Source organism: Lethenteron reissneri, chromosome 3 (assembly GCF_015708825.2).
Source record: "Lethenteron reissneri isolate LAM-NWPU_2019-01 chromosome 3, ASM1570882v1, whole genome shotgun sequence".
Taxonomy (NCBI): domain Eukaryota; kingdom Metazoa; phylum Chordata; class Hyperoartia; order Petromyzontiformes; family Petromyzontidae; genus Lethenteron; species Lethenteron reissneri.
In genome coordinates, this window is record NC_083781.1 from 12,618,068 (window position 1) to 12,637,054 (window position 18,987).

Genomic DNA, 18,987 nt, shown 5'->3' on the forward strand with positions numbered 1-18,987 from the left:
ATCTCATTCCACTCCCCTCCACGCACTCTCCCACCTCTCCCCTCTCATCTCACTCTACTCCCCTCCACACACTCTCCTACCTCTCCCCTCTCATCTCACTCCACTCCCCTCCACGCACTCTCCTACCTCTCCCCTCTCATCTCACTCCACTCCCCTCCACGCACTCTCCCACCTCTCCCCTCTCATCTCACTATACTCCCCTCCACTCACTCTCCTACCTCTCCTCTCTCATCTCACTCTACTCCCCTCCACGCACTCTCCTACCTCTCCCCTCTCATCTCACTCTACTCCCCTCCACGCACTCTCCTCCCTCTCCCCTCTCATCTCACTCTACTCCCGTCCACGCACTCTCCTACCTCTCCCCTCTCATCTCACTCTACTCCCCTCCACGCACTCTCCTGCCTCTCCCCTCTCATCTCACTCCACTCCCCTCCACGCTCTCTCCTGCCTCTCCCCTCTCATCTCACTCTACTCCCCTCCACGCACTCTCCTACCTCTCCCCTCTCATCTCACTCCACTCCCCTCCACGCTCTCTCCTGCCTCTCCCCTCTCATCTCACTCTACTCCCCTCCACGCACTCTCCTACCTCTCCCCTCTCATCTCACTCTACTCCCCCCCACGCACTCTCCTACCTCTCCCCTCTCATCTCACTCTACTCCCCTCCAAGCACTTTTCGCTCCAGCACCCAATGTTTTCTGCTGAAGTCCTCAGTCAACTTTGCACAGTAGGAAGTCGCTCATTCTCCTCTGCTGTCTCCAGCACAGTCTGGGAATACCATTCCCCCATCCATCCGTGTTGTCAGCTACCTGCCCCTGTTCAAGTCCAGGCTCAAATTCCTTCCTTTTTTCCTCTGCCTATGACCGGTCGCCTCGATCAACAAAGTATGCACACCGTTTCTGTACAGCACCTTGAGGCACGGCTACCTATCAGGGCCGGAATAAGATTCTGTAGGCCCCTGGGCTACAGGTAATGTGAGCCCCCCCCCCCCCCAGTAATATTTTCAAAAGGAAAACAAAGTTAAAGAAAAAGAAAATTGTATTTTTTTACAAGGCTAACAACAAATACAATTCAGCATTCACAAATGAAATAACTTTCCACTTCATCTCGGAAGGCCCTCTCCAGCTGGCGGGGACCCCAAAGCCCCGTGCCTCAATCCGGCCCTGCTACCTTTAGACACTATACACATGCACATTGTTATTGAATTGGAAGTCGGTAAGGCGATAATGGTAACCTGTGGTGCAGGTATGCGTGCACGCACACACACACTGGCAACAACTATTTACTGTCACACAGCGGAAAGGTGCCGCACCTCCCTCTGGAATTCTCCTAAGCCCAGCCGGGCAGCTTACGACACCCAACGCTGCTTGTCTGCAATAAACACAGCAATCATCCGAGCAGATTGTACACTCTACCTGCAGGAGAAGATAATGATTTTACAATCCTACTGCTACTGATGCCACCAGTAGGCTTTCCATTTCACTCAATAGCATATGGAGCTGATAATAGGGTTTTCTCCTTTTGTCTGGCAACAAAACAGCTGTGTTAAGATGTTAAAACACCAAACTGAAACCTTTTACAAGGAATCATGTCTGCATTAACCACAATGCTTGTGGTCAGAATGAAAACAAAAAACATACTCCGATAGTATATGCATTGTCTTTGAAGCTGATTGGTCCACACCAGAGACAGCTTTCTTTAGAGCTTCGTTTCAAACGGTGCTAGACCAGAGGACGCCAAAAGTCGTACAGCCCAAAGACAATGCCACTATCAGAGTAATGAGAGCTCGGGGTGAGCATCTACATCATGGGACCTCCTTTGCCAGTAGCAAAATATGACAATAGGTTTTTTCCCCACAATGCTTGTGGTCAGAATGCAAACAAAAACATACTCTGATAATATATGCATTGTTTTGTTGCCAGAAAAAGGGGAGGGGGGGGGCAGAGCTTTGTGACGTCATATTTGAGGGGGGGGGTCTGACTTTTGTGACGCCGTGTGATGATGGGGGGGGGGGGGGTCAAAAATCGTCCAAAATCGCGTGACGTCATTTATGGACGACCCCTTTTCTAGGAGCACTGATGAGGGGTTTGTTGGCAGCGATACGGCCGAGTTGACGAAAGCTCCCCCGTATAGCCTTGACAGACTGTAGGGGCAAGTGCTGTTAGCGAGCAGCACCTATGAAGGCCGGCACGGCACACGAGGGGGGGTGGGTGGCCAACATCCACGCCCGACCGCCTTTGTCTCTCCAGTGGCGATGTTTACTACACACCGCACCGGGTGCTCATTTGAGGCTGAGTCGACCTAGGGGAGGCCCAGGGCCGGTTCGGATAATCGTCACCGGTGTTGGCCGTGAGCGGGAATCGAACTCGCGTCGCCGGGTTGGTAGCGCAGCGCTGACCGCTGCACCACCGCTCATGGCTCCCTCCTCCACACCACATCCCCCCCCCCCACACCTCATCCACATCATCCCCCCGCCACCCCACACACCACATCCCCCCCCCCACACCACATCCCCCCCCCCACATCACCCCCCCCCACATCACCCCCCACCGCCACATCTCCCCCCACATCACCCCCCACACCACACACCACACCACACCACATCTCCCCCCACAACACATCCCCCACACCACCCCCCACATCACATCACCTCCCACACCACACACCCCACACCACATCCACACCGCTCCGTCAAAAGTCCTCCAGTCCACACGCTCGACTCCGCGCTTACCTCCGTTCAGTATGGAGGGGTGAAGGGGGTTCGTATCCTTCCCGGGGTGGGGGATGGGGGTGGTGGTCCCGGGGGTTCTTCGGGGTCGGGGGGGTTCAAGGTTCAAGGGGGTCTGGGGGGGGGGTCGAGTCCCGGGGTCCCCTGGGGTTTGGGGGTCTCGCTGTTCCTCCCGTAACCTCCTTGGGATGAACGGGGACGGCCCCGGATGCCAGCACAGAGGGGTTTTTCCCTCTCCCTCCCCTCTCCAGATCCACGTTGAACATTCACAACAGCAGAGCTGTTTTAGATTTAAAGCTTTCGTGACTGCGGGGATTAATATTATTGGTTCTTTCGGTAAAGTCACGTAGAAGGGAAATAATAAAACAATAAAATGCTGACGACGTTTCGATTGCAACACAAGCAATCATCAACAGGTGTGAAAACCACAGGAAGAAAATTTGAAAAAAGTGTTTTTTTATTTTCTTGCTGTGGTTTTCACACCTGATGATGATTGCTTGTGTTGCAAGAAAATTAGAAAAAAGTGGCGTTTTTATTTTATTTTGATGCAGTGGATTTCACACCTGATGATGATTGCTTGTGTTGCAATCGAAACGTCGTGAGAATTTGATTGTTTTATTAATATTATTTTATTACTTCCCTTCTACGTGACTTTACCGAAAGAACCAAGAATATGAATCCATGCAGTCACGAAATCTTTAAATCAAAAAAAGGTATAGGTCCGTCCATAAATGACGTCACGCATCTAGGGGGGGGGTTAGATATTTGTGACGATGTGTGACGAGGGGGGTGGGGGTGGAGAAATGTGACGTCACATCAAAATGCGAAACTTTAAATAAATATTAATTCAATAGAATTGTTAGAACACTAATTTTTTAAAATTTTCATTAACTATTTGATTATTTAAATTGACTAAGGTCACCTTTTAGTTATTCCATGAAAGAGCATTTTTCTTCTCCATGGGAGAATGGAGAAGCATACATTTTGTAAAAAAATTTGATGATTGTTATTAAACATTTTGATTTTAATGATTCTACCAGGGCTTTTCATTCTGCGGAATGAATATGTGATTGTTATAATTGTAGTATAAATTTTGCTTCGTTCTACTACAAAGTTTCAAGTATTTTTATAGTCTTAATTACTTTTAATATTTTATAATTTTAAGAGAATGTCAATATAATATTCTGAACATCTGCAGTTTTAGTTAGACGTAGAATACTCGAACAAACTATCTTTCCCTTGAGGAGCGTTTAATATCAACAGGCTCTCTCTCCTCTGGTTTAAAATTATTTCAATGAATTAAAACAGTGTTTTGCGTGTGTTTATCGCCACCTGCAGTCTCAATCACAAGCGTGACACAACCAACATCACCAGTATCTCGAACGGTGTGCGTATTTGGTCATGCTTGTGACGGATAATTGTTTAATTCAATTTGTGTGCAATTTGTTTTACTTCTCATGCTCAGTGACTAAACGAGATGGAACAGATGAGGCAATGCATTGTGGGTAATAACATACTGCCTTTCCGACAGCTGTTTCTTCACCTGAGGACGGCTGCTTGCGTTGTGGCCGAAACGTCGTGAGAATTTAAGTTTTATTTTTATTATTTTATTATTTCCCTTCTACGTGACTTTACCGAAAGAACCAAGAATATAATAACATACTATTTTGTCATTTTACCCAGACATGTTTCAGTTTTTATGCATTCACAAGTTATTTTAATATGCGAAAACGTGTTTCAGAGCAACTGATTTTATACCATCCAAGTAAAATAAAACCAAGATTTTTGTTCTATCTCAACACATTGAAATTATTACCCACTTCAAAGAGGCACTGCAGCTTTACCCTTAAAATATTTTTTTGTGGCCAGTAATTACACTCAAAGTTTATTTTTTGTTATTTAAAAAATATATAGCAATAGCTGAATAAAGGCTGTTGAGTGGATAAGCATATGTCTTTCCCCTTGCTACTATGTGCAATGTGTCAGCATATTATGATCATTTTACAAAAAAACAAATGAGTGTCTGCTTACATTATTGACTTTTTAAGGGTTTGTCTGTCACTAAATATACACTAATGGGTAAATGGTCATATGCCAGCTTGACTAGATATTCATCAATTAAAAAAAAAATCTTAACATTTAATTTATAAATGTAGTCTCCAACTATGATTCACTCAATCTCCGACCTCTTTGTCTCTCTGTGATATTTTTGCCCTGATTGTGATAGATGTATGTTCCCTCTTTAGGGAAGTGCTATAAGCTATTGTGCTGAGTTTTGATATTTGAACGGGATCTATCAAATCATGCCATGAGAATGTGGAATTAATACCACTGGCTCAGGATCGCCAACATACATGAGCTCTACGTCCGTGCTTGCTTAAGTAGGGATACACTTGACTTTCTAGATTTGAAGTTTTCGTGACTGCAACGATTCATACTCTTTGGTTTTTTCGGTAAAGTCACGTAGGTGGAAAATTTACATAAATTAAATCACGACGTTTCGGGCGCAACACAAGCGCCCTTCTTCATGTGGGGACAACTTAGCGAAAGCACTTTACCAAAAAAACCAGAGGATACACTAGACTTGACTGTGAAATAGAAAACAAGAGCTCTGCGCACAGAGTGACGACTATCATTACAGGAGAATCCTCACAGTATTACTTTATTAATAAAAAAAGACAATCATTTCATTTAAGACAATAAACAAATGTGGCTTAACAGTAAACAACAATACAACGGCTTACAGACTACTGTAGTTATATTTCTTTTATATTGTTTAGCACGGATTTAGTTCGATTATTTAAATACAAACTGTATTTGCAAGCTAGATTTACATGACGTTGCTATCAAAATATCCAAGTACATATTGAACAGCAAACTTAACATCAATGCATCAAACAAATGACATAGACGCATAGCAACACAATTGTACTAAGACCAAACAAAGCTAAAACAATACATTATTGTCCTCCATCCAAATTCTTACCAAAATTAAGTGCAAGCCCCAAGGATAAAAAAACCCCATTTAAATCAAATTTTCACTCCTTGTCATGGCATCAATTTTTGTAACAAACACTGCAAGTGGCCATTAGATTAGCAATTACTGTGTAGGAGTTAGAATTTGTAAGTTGTACAAGGGCTGTGATGCCTAGAAATGTCCACATCCTTCCACACGGCCCTCGTCAGCAAAGCCACATTTAGATATGAATCATTATGAGCCATTATCTATTCACTTCTGGATGAAGGCCTCCCAAAGTCGTCACCACCTTTCCTATACTTTGCACTCCTATCGTGTTTTTGTATTGTTTGTTTTTGTAATGTTCTGACTCGCCCCTACTGGACATGTGAAAAAGAGCTTTATAGCTCATCGGATTCCTGCAGTATAAATTAATATTTAGATTCTCATGGTATTGTGATGTAACGATCTATCTAGCTCCTGCACACAAGCTGATTTCATTGCTGTCTCTGTGCTGCATATCCTCTCGTGTCCATTCTCTCCTTTGGTGATATGAATGTGTCGTCAAATTTAATTTGTGTTATAATGTACAACATGAGTACATGTGTGAGGGCAACTGCTGGCCTCAGAGAAAAAACGGAAATGTTATTTCTTCATGTGCCATTGAATTACTGAATTATCTCAGAATCAGTCATTTGAATAAATCTAGCCACCCAGCCGTATCAGACTACTTTGAGATGAGCAGCACAGCGCGTCTGCACAGAGAAATGCACGTGTGTACATGTACATTACAATCATCAATGAGAAAAACAATGTGCACGATAGTGGCACTTAACATTGATTACATATCGCATCTGGGCAATGAATTACCCATTGCAAAGGGGCTTACAATTTCAAAATGTTTTTGATCTTACAAAATGAAAATATCATTCGAGAGGTTCGGCATAATGTAATCTTTTGTTAGTTTGTGGGGCAGTATAGAACATTCGCGTTTGTTGACTCGGTTTAATTGATCTATTTTAATTGCCACCAGCGTGCGCCTCCGGACGAAGCAAGGCAGTAGGTTGCTTTCTAAGGTCTCGCACCTCCGATTAGCACGGTTGGCTACGTAGGGTGCGAAAGACGTTCAACATACATACAAAGATACATGCATAGTCAAACTAAGGATGTCAGATGAAGATTGCCACCAACTCCAGCAACAGCAATGTGCTTCCCCCCGAGAGCAGTGTCCAGTACCTGCACAGCCTTTCCTATTGGCACATTGCCCAGCACCTGCCACACACACACACAGAGCCATGGACACACAGCACAGCAAGGCAGGTGGGCCGGTCAGAATTACGTACAGGCTGTGAAAGTTTTCAACGTGGACTGCAACACTTGAGCCACCTGAGGCACCAACATAGATTAAATGCAGAGATTGTATATATTGTGATGATTCACAAATAGCACGTGATAAAACTGGATGATTAATATAATGTAATGATTTGGTTGATTTTAAATGCATAGAATCCTGTTGTCAATGTTTGTAAATCTACCTCTCTTACGGTGGGACATACAGGTTTAAGGACTTGCATATATTTAGCATTTCAAAATAGCATATCAAGCACTTTTCAATGCAAACTAAAAATACAAAACACCAAGGCGGAAATAAGTATAACCCGTAAAAACAAAGTTTTTCACTATAAATCCTTTATATGCGTGGCGGCTAGAGTCCTCTCGTCCTCTGGCTTGAGATGGCTGCCACCTATGGGTCAGATGATTGTCTGCCAGTATTAAGCAATTGGTAATTAAATATTTAATTTGTTTTCCCTAAACAGTGTAAAATTTTGGAAAAAAATGTTCTCGAACATTAATTGTCTCGCACAACGAGTCTGTGTGCAAAATGTCAGCTCGATTGGATCACGGGAAGTGGGTTAAAAAACGACCGAAAGATTTGCACGGTCGTAAGCAAGCAAGCACGCAAGCAAGCAAGCAAGAGAACTTAATATAAAGGATTTAAAAAAGGAATGTTTGTGACTTTTGCATATTATTTGCAAACATCATGAATAATAAAATCTTTCATGCACGATCCAAGGCACATACCGAGACCACAAACATGCATCGTAATCGATTGTTACGTGCTGACATTCTATCACACAAATATAGCAAAAATACTATGTGGCTGCATATCCATCAACCTTACAGTACACAACACCACCACATGCAGTAATGCGATCCTTGGTTTAAGCGCCACTTGCAAAGACATTAACCCTTTGCGGTTCTGCAAGCGGTTCAGCATTCATTTTATTTAGAGAGGCGTAGGGGCCGTTGTTTTTAAAGGCATTGTACTCACCGCAGAGAACTGTAGAGACATGACCACACTCTATGATAGCTGGCACCAAACTGTACCACACGCCCTCCCGCATGGCCTTGTGTGAGCCTCGGAACCAATCAAGTTATTTTATTATTTTGTTCTTCCAGTTCCGTACGTCATCGGAACGGGAAAGGATTCACTGTGGTTTGTTTCACCTGGTCAGTCTTGTAGTTGATGACATGAGCAGTGTTCGTGCCACTGCCACCAGCGATGACAACGTCGCGGCTGCAGAACTGGGCAGCGTACAAGAACTCGCTCTGCTGCGGCTCGCTCGGGATGGGGATCTGCTTCTCCTGCTTGCAGCTGCCAAAGTCCCACAGCTGCAGCGAGTTCTGGGCCACCCATGACGCAGTCAAAACCTTGTTGCCCTGGCAAATGTTAGGCAAACATGTTATGGTTTACTGTCTCTGACCTTGTCACTTTTTACAAACTGCATTATTGTGGTAATAGAGAATAACGTCTTCTCACGTGTACTTGTGACTTAGTATTTTAAAACACGAGTGAAATTAGGCATTTCAAATTTATTGTATTATATGAAAAATAAGAATATGTTTTACCCTTTCTGACAATAAAGCAGGTGTTAAGATGTTCAAACACCGAATAGATACCATTTGCAAGGAATGAGGTCTGCATTAACCACATGTACTTGTGGTGAACATGCAAACAAACACCAGTGTCATACCAGAGAACGTCAATAGGCGAAAATACAAAGACAATTCACATATCAGGGCATTTATAGCTCGGGGTGAGCAGCTATTTCTGATATATGACACTGGTGAGACTAGGCCATAAAGAAGACTGTCTCTGGTGTAGGCCAATCAGTTTCAAAGATAATGTATATATTACACTGGTCAACAAAAAAATAATAATTTTTGGCCTGGACTTTTGCAGCTGTTTTAGACTAATTTCAGGGTGCTGATTCCAAATCTGATCTCAGATTTGCTCTATCACATAATTTTTATGCTATCGGCATACCCCATTTTCATTGATTTTACCCGAAATTAACTCTGTCACTTATGATTGCAAGTTGTTGCGAGTCAGTGACTGCTTTAGTGTTTAAATATGGTGCTGTATTTTTAGGATAGTGTGTTTATAATATCATTTTATGTAGATATCCAGTTTTTATTGAAAATGCAATATTTTATATCTCAAAAACATGATGTGATAGACAAAAACTGATGCCAGGTTTGGGATCAGCACCCCAACATTACATTAAAACTGTTGGAATAGCTTATGCCAGAAAAAGTGTGTTGACCAGTGTTATCAGAGCATGTTTGTTTGCATGTTCACCACAAGTATGTGTGGTAAATGCAGACTTGATTCCTTGCAAAAGGTACCTATTTGATTATTTAACATCTTAACACCTGTTTTATTGCCAGAAAGGGTAAAATCTATTCTTATAGAAAAATAATGATCTGTAAAAACTTACTTTGATGTCGATGCCTGGGCCACATATGTGTGGACCGATGATAAGCTTCCGAGCACAGCTCGTTATCCTCTTGTCCCAGATCTGAGAAAGGAATGTGAGTGCTTACTGCTCTGTTTAAGTTTGAAGAGAGTAATATTCCACTCGGTAAACGCTAATTATGAAAACAGGTACTTTTAAGGTTTCGTTGCGTGAAGTTTTCTTTGTTGCCATAACATTGTTCTACGTGAAATTGCAGTTAAACAATGTGTACTATGAATCTTACTATTTCAGTAAGATTTCAGATCAAAAACCTCAGATATTTTTTACTCATTACACCCTTTGAAAACTCTTTTGTGTTACCTTAATTTCCTCTTGTCACAGTGGCAAGTTCTATCTTAACCGGTCATGGGCCAGCCCCATTTTCCAATCCACACTGACCAATGTGCTGATGTATAATCAAACAACACCCATGGCCAAAAGGTGTGGGGAGGCCTTCATCCAGCAGTCACGATTATTTTATTATTACCGTACCAAAAGAACGATGTATGTAGATGGAGGCTTAAACATGAGGCTCATTCATTTGATCAGAGACTACAGTCCAAACTGAGAGCACTAACCTTCAGAGAGTTGTCCCATCCTCCTGTGACGAAGTAGTGCAATTCTTCAGGATGAAACTTGAGTGCAAATATCCGACGGGAATGCCCACTGGTCAGGCTGATGTCTTCACAGGAAATGTCGGGTGCTTCGTACATATGGACCATCTAGCCAGAGAAATGAGAGATCAGAAACATATACAAACGTCACGTATGAAGATGAATTTGTAAGGTTTGTTTTTAATCTATATTTTAAGTTTTCGTGACTGCAGGGATCCATACTCTTTGGTTCTTTCGGTAAAGTCACGTAGGTATAAAATAAAATAAATTAAATCACGACGTTTCAGGGCACAACACAAGCGTCCGTCATCAGGTGGGACAATCACAGCAATAAACAATTGAATAGGTTAGGTCTTGTTATTTAACAATGATCACAGTTGTGTCTTTGGCACCATCTCGCTACTACTGATCGCTGCAATGAATCATGAATGGCACGCAATCTCCACTCTATTTGCCTTGCCCAAATATTCACCGGTGTACCCGCTCGTATTTTATCAATACTGTATTTTTTCTTTTTTATTTGCACAGGCTGTGGTTGCTCAGCTGTTGTGTGCAAGTCAGGTGATGCTATCTCAAAAAACACAAACTCGCATTTGCAAAAGGGGATTTTTTAAAATTAAACATTCACACATTTTGCAGTGGTGTTTCATATTGTTTAAGGATGCCTCTCGTTTTGTTTTCTTGTTTCTTGTGGTACTGGCCACTGCAACATTACCTGATTTGTTTGACTGTCGTAGACGCGGATGTTCTTATCCTTCCCGCAGGTGGCGTAAACGCTTCCATCCAGACAGAAATCAAGTCCATTGATTTCATTTCCTTCCTCTGCAGAAAGAGCACGTGGTCAGCGCAGCCTAACATAGATCACCCTTCACAAAGTGGCATCATGTCCTATAGAAGGAGGAACAGAATGCTGCAAAGTTAAATCATTAACAGTGAGGATAATGGCCCAACGTGTAATGTGTTCATCATGAATTCTGTGAAGTCCCACACAGAGATATGCAAAATGAAGTATTACTGAAATCAAGGGGATTCTAAGAGGGGTGGGGGAGGGGGGTTAGGGTAGCAAAATGAAATTGGAGGGGGGCAAGTGATTATTGTGTAATGTGTTCATCATGAATTCTGTGAAGTCCCACACAGAGATATGCAAAATGAAGTGTTACTGAAGTCAAGGGGGGTTCTAAGAGGGGTGGGGGAGGGGGGTTAGGGTGGCAAAATGAAATTGGAGGGGGCAAGTGATTATTTTTACCCCCCAATCCCCAGGTCACTATTCCAAATGAGACTATCTTAGTCGCGTGGGTTCTATCATGGTTAAATAAAATCAACTGAACTGAAAACTGGAATGCCTGAAATGTTTTGACAGCAATTTTATCATTGACCATGTTTGAGATTTGTCATGCATGTAACATTTTGAGTATATAAATCATATTTACTGATGTATATTTAATTTTAGATGAATGTATTATGAAATTATGAAATCTGAGTTTAAAATGCAATCATCTTTGTTTCATAAATTAGTGGTCTTTGAAAAAAAATTGCTGTCTCCGAGCTATTTATCTGGGCGCAGCACTACTTACAGTTCATAAAGACTGCCACACTCTAAAACAGCAATCCAAAGTTAGACAAAAAGCCTGCTCAAAATGAAATACTTGAACCTCCTGTGGTCAAATTGACAGTATATGTACTGCATATATATTTTAAAAATGTGAACATTACTTGCTGAAATATAACTCAATCTTTTCACCAAAAGTCAACAAGCCCTCCAAAACGTAACTGGGCCATCTGCTCAATGGGAGCCGCGATTGTGTTCACCCTCATTGATAACCTTCACATACAGCTGCACGCTGTGAAAGAAGACCTTCAGCGATGAACAGGTGACTGATGTGATATTCTAGCACAATGTAAACATCAGTATATGGGCACTGCTTCTAGAACAAAACTGAGCTGTACTTGTTACATGTTTCATGTATAGCAGCCAACATAGTCCATATCATACCACAAAGTTGAAAGCTGACTTAAATTTGATGGGACTGATAAAGCTTAAGGCACACCACCCGATTACCACTCTCATTGTATATCAACCTATCCAATCTACTCATAAGACGCAAATTAGTGCTTTTGAACAGGAATTAAGTGCATTAATGTGTTCCAACCAACACATAGTGGTTAGCCCGCTATGCTATGAACCCAGAGACCTGAGTTTTATTCCCAGCCACAGCAAACATCACTGACGTGTGATGATATCAGAACGGGTCGTAGGTCCTATCTCTCTTTCACCAACCCACACTGACCACTATGCTCAAATAACCCCAAATCAACATGGGATGGGGGGACAGGTGCCTTCATTCAGCAGTTGATTGACAGAGGTACTGTATGGAAATTTATCACTGTTTCTATTAAAATTTTAATTGTAACATATTAATGTATAATTTAACTTTCCACACAGGTGGACGCAACCGTACAAGGTGCCTGCGTGAAGCCGCTGCTTACCAGTGAACGACAGGATACACTCGCTAGTCTCGCTATTGTAAACGTTGATGCTGCCGTCAGCGGACGCGGCCACCAAGAGGTCCATGTTCTTGGGGTGGAAGGCCATGCAGGTGACTGCCTGTCGCTTTGGGTGGCCAAGGCACAGGTCTGCCTGTGGGGTTCCGTCCGGCACCCTCAGTACCTAAAGAATAAAAACACCATTGCGAATAATGACAGTGATGTGTTAGATGTAAATGTGTTCTACACGGAGGGTGATGACGAACCCCAATCAAGGAACAATGGTGCAAACACTGTAATTCAAATGTCTTCAACCGCAGTAAATATTTACAGAGCATGCACATCCCTGAAAGTGTAGCTTTTATGGGGGAAGGCTTCTCAGAAAATTCATGTTGGGATCATTTGCTTTAATTAATTCAATTGCGGGATTGCGAGAGATGGTGACAGCTCGGGGGATGCCTCACATTCAGCGGTGGATTGATCAGGTCTGACATTATGCTGGGGGAGCAGGTTACCTGCACAGCCCCATTGCCAAAGCCGACGGCCAGCTTGCGCACGCTGTGGGAGAACTGCAGGCTGTAGATGCCATAGCTGTCCCGGGGCAGGGGCACATGCTGGGGATGCTGCAAGCTCTGCTCCGGCTTCATCAGCTCAAGCTGTTCATTGAGCTCCCTCGCTGTGATCACCGCCTCCTCGAGCCGTCGCCGAGCCATGCTGCACTCATGAACGAGGGGAACCGCAATCGTTTCAAAGGTAGCTTAATGTAATCAAATTGTGGTTGACAGTGGACAGCCCTTTGTCAAACCACTGCTGGAGGCCACTCCATGCCATGCCCAGCGTCTTGGGGGTTATTCGGCAATACTTCACCACACTGCTCAGTGTGGGTTGGTAAAGGGTGGGGAATCCAGGACCTGTTCATGTGGCCCGGATGAAAATCAGGTCACCGGGTTCATATCGTGGGTCTGCTAACCACTGTGCCACTGCTCTTCCAGGCAAAAAATGAGTTTTATGATCACAGTAACAGGTTTTTATTGGGGAGAAGTGATGGTTATCGCAGTGCGATCTGAACGCAGTGACCTGATCTCAATTGATGGCTCTGACTAACATCAGTGGCGAGCGATATCTGAACAGAGCCTGGGTGTCTCCCTCTGACCAACCAACACTCACTAGCATGGTGAGTATGGTCAAATGCATATTCACTGACAATAGCTTTGGGAGACCCCAGACAATGACTTGTATGTATTCACACGTATATAAGCGTGAGCTTGTTCTTACTATTGGCTACAGTCATTGTGTTCAGAGCTATAAACAGTATTCATTCACTCTCGCCACCAATGTAATCTCACGTAAAAAAAAATCAATGTACAGGTACCAATACGATGGGCGAATTACTGTATTAATACTTGTTATTCTTCACGCACGTTTCTGTGTTTAATGCTGACAGAGTGCATTACGCTTAAAGAGTGTTTTAGAGTGGTGTGAAGTTACTATCAAATAATACCTTTATCACCAGGTAAGAGCTGTAAAATGAGACCAGAAGTTTATTTTTTGAAGGAGACCTGGGTGAAAAAAATAGAATTAACATAAAACTGCATATTCTTGGGTCTTTCGGTAAAGTCACGTAGATAGGTTCAAAGAAAATCATCAAAAAGAACAGAAAACTACGACGTTTCGATCGCAACACAAGCGGTCGTCTTATTTTTTTTGAACCTATCTACGTGACTTTACCGAAAGACCCAATAATATTAATTCCTTCAGTCACGAAACAATTATAACACACGCTTAAAGATAGCAGAAGCAACCAGTTATCATGCTGTGAATTAAAAAGTAAAGTTGCGAACGTCACAACCGCAAACATCACGACAGCAAAAAGGTTATGGGGTGCTACAAATTAAAACTCGGAAATTAACTTCATGAAACACAAATATCATAACAGCAACAGGTCCTAAAGTGCAAACACCTTTAAAACGTATAGCATTGTGTAAGTTTTAGTTGATGCGATGCTAATTAAAATGTCAATATGAATCATATAGTATGACGACCATAACACTTTTATGATTTTGATTTAAAGCTCTCGTGACTGCAGGGATTCATATTCTTGGTTCTTTCGGTAAAGTCTCGTAAAAGGGAAATAAAAATAAAATAACATTATAAAACAATAAAAATTATCACGTTTCGACTGCAACACAAGCAATCATCATTAGGTGTGAAATCCACAGCAAGAAATTAAATTTTATAATAAATAATTATATTTTATTATTTCCCTTCTACGTGACTTTACCGAAAGAACAAAGAATACGTTTATGATTCTCATCTATTGTGAAGTGGATGCTAACAACCTCCTGTGAATTCATGCACAGAAGCTGGCAATTTGTGTGCCAGCCTCGCGGGCCAATTTAGCAAATTTGCAAACCGAAATGACAAAGTTGACAAATGTTTGTCTCTTCCCAACACACAGTCTCAAAGACGCCAAGGTGGCCACGTCTCACAGAACCTGAAGCTCCACGCATGTGATGATGTCCGACTCTCTCTCGCTCCACACACTGGGAGCATCTTACAGAAACTCAATGAATCAACCCCCCCTACAAGAGGCTCTTAAATGTCGTCGGGCACCACGCTGAACATCAACATTATTACGCAGTGGTACTCAACATACAAACACAACAACCGATAGCAGAACCAAAAACCGCGACAACCTTCACGCTTGTACCACCCAGGGACCAGAGGTCGCAAACGGGTTTTGATTCCTTACCCGTACCCGGCCGCACCAGGGTCGCAAACGGGTATCGGGGAGGGTACGGGCATCGGGTACCCGGTTGCGACCTCTGCCAGGGACCCTTTGTGTGTTGAGAGGCAATGGGGCAGTGTGGATGAGATCCCGAATCGGGCACAACAGAGTGTACTCAGCCCCATCACCTGGGAGTATGTATGTGTCTGTGTGTATGTATGTGTCTGTGAGTATGTATGTGTCTGTGAGTATGTATTTGTCTGTGTGTATGTATGTGTCTGTGAGTATGTATGTGGCTGTGTGTATGTATGTGTGTGTATGTATGTGTCTGTGAGTATGTATTTGTCTGTGAGTATGTATGTCTGTGTGTATGTATGTGTCTGTGAGTATGTATTTGTCTGTGAGTATTTATGTGTCTGTGTGTATGTATGTGTCTGTGAGTATGTATGAGTCTGTGTGTATATATGTGTCTGTGTGTATGTATTTGTCTGTGAGTATTTATGTGTCTGTGAGTATGTATGTGTCTGTGAGTATGTATGTGTCTGTGTGTATGTATTTGTCTGTGAGTATTTATGTGTCTGTGAGTATGTATGTGGCTGTGTGTATGTATGTGTCTGTGTGTATGTATGTGTCTGTGAGTATGTATTTGTCTGTGAGTATGTATGTGTCTGTGTGTATGTATGTGTCTGTGTGTATGTATGTGTCTGTGTGTATGTATGTGTCTGTGAGTATGTATGTGTCTGTGTGTATGTATGTGGCTGTGTGTATGTATGTGTCTGTGTGTATGTATGTGTCTGTGAGTATGTATTTGTCTGTGAGTATTTATGTGTCTGTGTGTATGTATGTGTCTGTGAGTATGTATGAGTCTGTGTGTATGTATGTGTCTGTGAGTATGTATGTGTCTGTGAGAATGTATGTAGTCTGTGTATGTATGTGTCTGTGAGTATGTATGTGTCTGTGAGTATGTATGTGTCTGTGAGTATGTATGTGTCTGTGAGTATGTATGTGTCTGTGAGTATGTATGTGTCTGTGAGTATTTATGAGTCTGTGAGTATGTATGAATCTGTGTGTCTCTACGTCTTAGTATCTATGTCTCTGATTACGTCTCTGAGTCTCAATGTCTGCGTGTCTTCTATGCCTCTGTGCGAGTATCCGGGTCTCACGACTCTGTGTGTCTCAAGGGGTCTTTGTGAGTATAAGTCTGACTGTTTGCGTCTGTCTCATTCTTTGTGTCTCTGTGTGTGTGTGGTGTGTGTGTCCCTACGAGTCTCTGTCTCTTGAGTGTCTGTGTCTTGAGTAATGTATGTGTCTTGGGTGTCTGTGTCTTGAGTCTCTGCGTCTTTGGTGTCTGTGTCTTGAGTAGTGTCGGCGCCTTGAGTAGTATATGTGTCTTGAGTGTCTACGTCTTGGGTGTCTGCGTCTTGGGTGTCTGTCTCTTGAGTGTCTGTCTCTTGAGTGTCTGTGTCTTGGGTGTCTACGTCTTGAGTGTCTGTGTCTTGAGTAGTGTCTGCGTCTTGGGTGTCTGTGGTTTGGGTGTCTGTGTCTTGGGTGTCTGTGTCTTGAGTAGTATCTGTGTCTTGAGTGTCTACGTCTTGGGTGTCTGTGTTTTGAGTGTCTGTGTCTTGAGTAGTGTCTGTGTCTTGAGTGTCTGTGTCTTGAGTGTCTACGTCTTGGGTGTCTGTGTTTTGAGTGTCTGTGTCTTGAGGAGTGTCTGTGTCTTGAGTAGTGTCTGTGTCTTGAGGAGTGTCTGTGTCTTGAGTAGTGTCTGTGTCTTGAGTAGTGTCTGTGTCTTGAGGAGTGTCTGTGTCTTGGGTGTCTGTGTCTTGAGTAGTGTCTGTGTCTTGAGGAGTGTCTGTGTCTTGAGTAGTGTCTGTGTCTTGAGTAGTGTCTGTGTCTTGAGGAGTGTCTGTGTCTTGGGTGTCTGTGTCTTGAGTAGTGTCTGTGTCTTGAGTGTCTACGTCTTGGGTGTCTGTGTCTTGAGTAGTGTCTGTGTCTTGAGTGTCTACGTCTTGGGTGTCTGTGTCTTGAGTAGTGTCTGTGTCTTGAGTGTCTACGTCTTGGGTGTCTGTGTCTTGAGTAGTGTCTGTGTCTTGAGTGTCTACGTCTTGGGTGTCTGTGTCTTGAGTAGTGTCTGTGTCTTGAGTGTCTACGTCTTGGGTGTCTGCGTCTTGAGTAGTGTCTGTGTCTTGAGGAGTGTCTGTGTCTTGGGTGTCTGTGTCTTGAGGAGTGTCTGTGTCTTGGGTGTCTGTGTCTTGAGTAGTGTCTGTGTCTTGAGTGTCTACGTCTTGGGTGTCTGTGTCTTGAGTAGTGTCTGTGTCTTGAGGAGTGTCTGTGTCTTGGGTGTCTGTGTCTTGAGTAGTGTCTGTGTCTTGAGTGTCTACGTCTTGGGTGTCTGCGTCTTGAGTAGTGTCTGTGTCTTGAGGAGTGTCTGTGTCTTGGGTGTCTGTGTCTTGAGGAGTGTCTGTGTCTTGGGTGTCTGTGTCTTGAGTAGTGTCTGTGTCTTGAGTGTCTACGTCTTGGGTGTCTGTGTCTTGAGTAGTGTCTGTGTCTTGACGTCTCACCGAGTCGGCTTCTCCCTGCGACGTCTCTGGGCGCGCGTGGCGCCGTTGCCGTGGCGACGGCCTCGGGCGAGGTCACGTGGCCGCAGCCCGGCACAGTGCACAACCACCACGGCCACCACCACCACGGCCACCACCGCCACCACCACGGCCACCACCGCCACGGCCACGGCCACCACCACAGCCACCACCGCCACCACCACGGCCACCACCACCACGGCCACCACCGCCACCACCACGGCCACCACCGCCACGGCCACGGCCACCACCACCACGGCCACCACCACCACCACCACGGCCACCACCGCCACCACCACGGCCACCACCACCACGGCCACGGCCACCACCACCACGGCCACCACCACCACCACCACGGCAACCACGGCCACGGCCACCACCACCACGGCCACCACCACCACCACGGCCACCACCGCCACCACGGCCACCACCGCCACCACCGCCACCACGGCCACCACCACCACGGCCACCACCACCACGGCCACCACCGCCACCACCACCACGGCCACCACCACGGCCACCACTGCCACCACCACCACGGCCACCACTGCCACCACCACCACGGCCACCACCACGGCCACCACCGCCACCATGGCCACCGCCACCACGGCCACCACCACCACGGCGACCACCGCCACCACCACGGCCACCACCGCCACCACCACCACGGCCACCACCACGGCCACCACCGCCACCACCACCGCCACCACGGCCACCACCACCACGGCCACCACCGCCACCACCACGGCCACCACCGCCACCACCACCACGGCCACCACCACGGCCACCACCGCCACCACCACGGCCACCACCGCCACCACCGCCACGGCCACCACCACGGCCACCACCGCCACGGCCACCACCACCACCAAGTAGACGCCACCGACTCGTTGGGACTAAACACCCCCGATCACCCCACTGAATAAACACAAGAACACGCTCCACGGGCAGTCTGCGCTCCTTCGACGGAGGAATCTCACAATTCCAGGAACTCTCCCTCCCGAAGCCCTCTCCGTGGACAGCGGACGTCCACAGTGGCATTCTGCTCCTTATTCTTGCTTATTTCGGTAAAGTCACGTAGAAGGGAAATAATAAAATAAAATT

At 44.7% G+C, this 18,987-nt stretch overlaps 1 protein-coding gene across 1 annotated transcript; it reads right to left on the reverse strand.

The window, feature by feature from the left end:
* Positions 1 to 5,369: 5,369 nt before the first annotated feature.
* On the reverse strand, positions 5,370 to 17,934 carry LOC133346878 (uncharacterized). The gene is made up of 8 exons (XM_061558710.1): positions 17,869 to 17,934; positions 13,095 to 13,293; positions 12,583 to 12,763; positions 10,811 to 10,917; positions 10,060 to 10,203; positions 9,464 to 9,544; positions 8,190 to 8,402; positions 5,370 to 6,953 (listed from the first exon to the last, which is right to left on the reverse strand). The coding sequence occupies exons 2-8, from the start codon at positions 13,290 to 13,292 to the stop codon at positions 6,837 to 6,839; spliced, it is 1,041 nt and encodes a 346-aa protein (XP_061414694.1). The 5' UTR covers position 13,293; positions 17,869 to 17,934; the 3' UTR covers positions 5,370 to 6,836.
* Between the last annotated feature and the right edge of the window lie 1,053 nt (positions 17,935 to 18,987).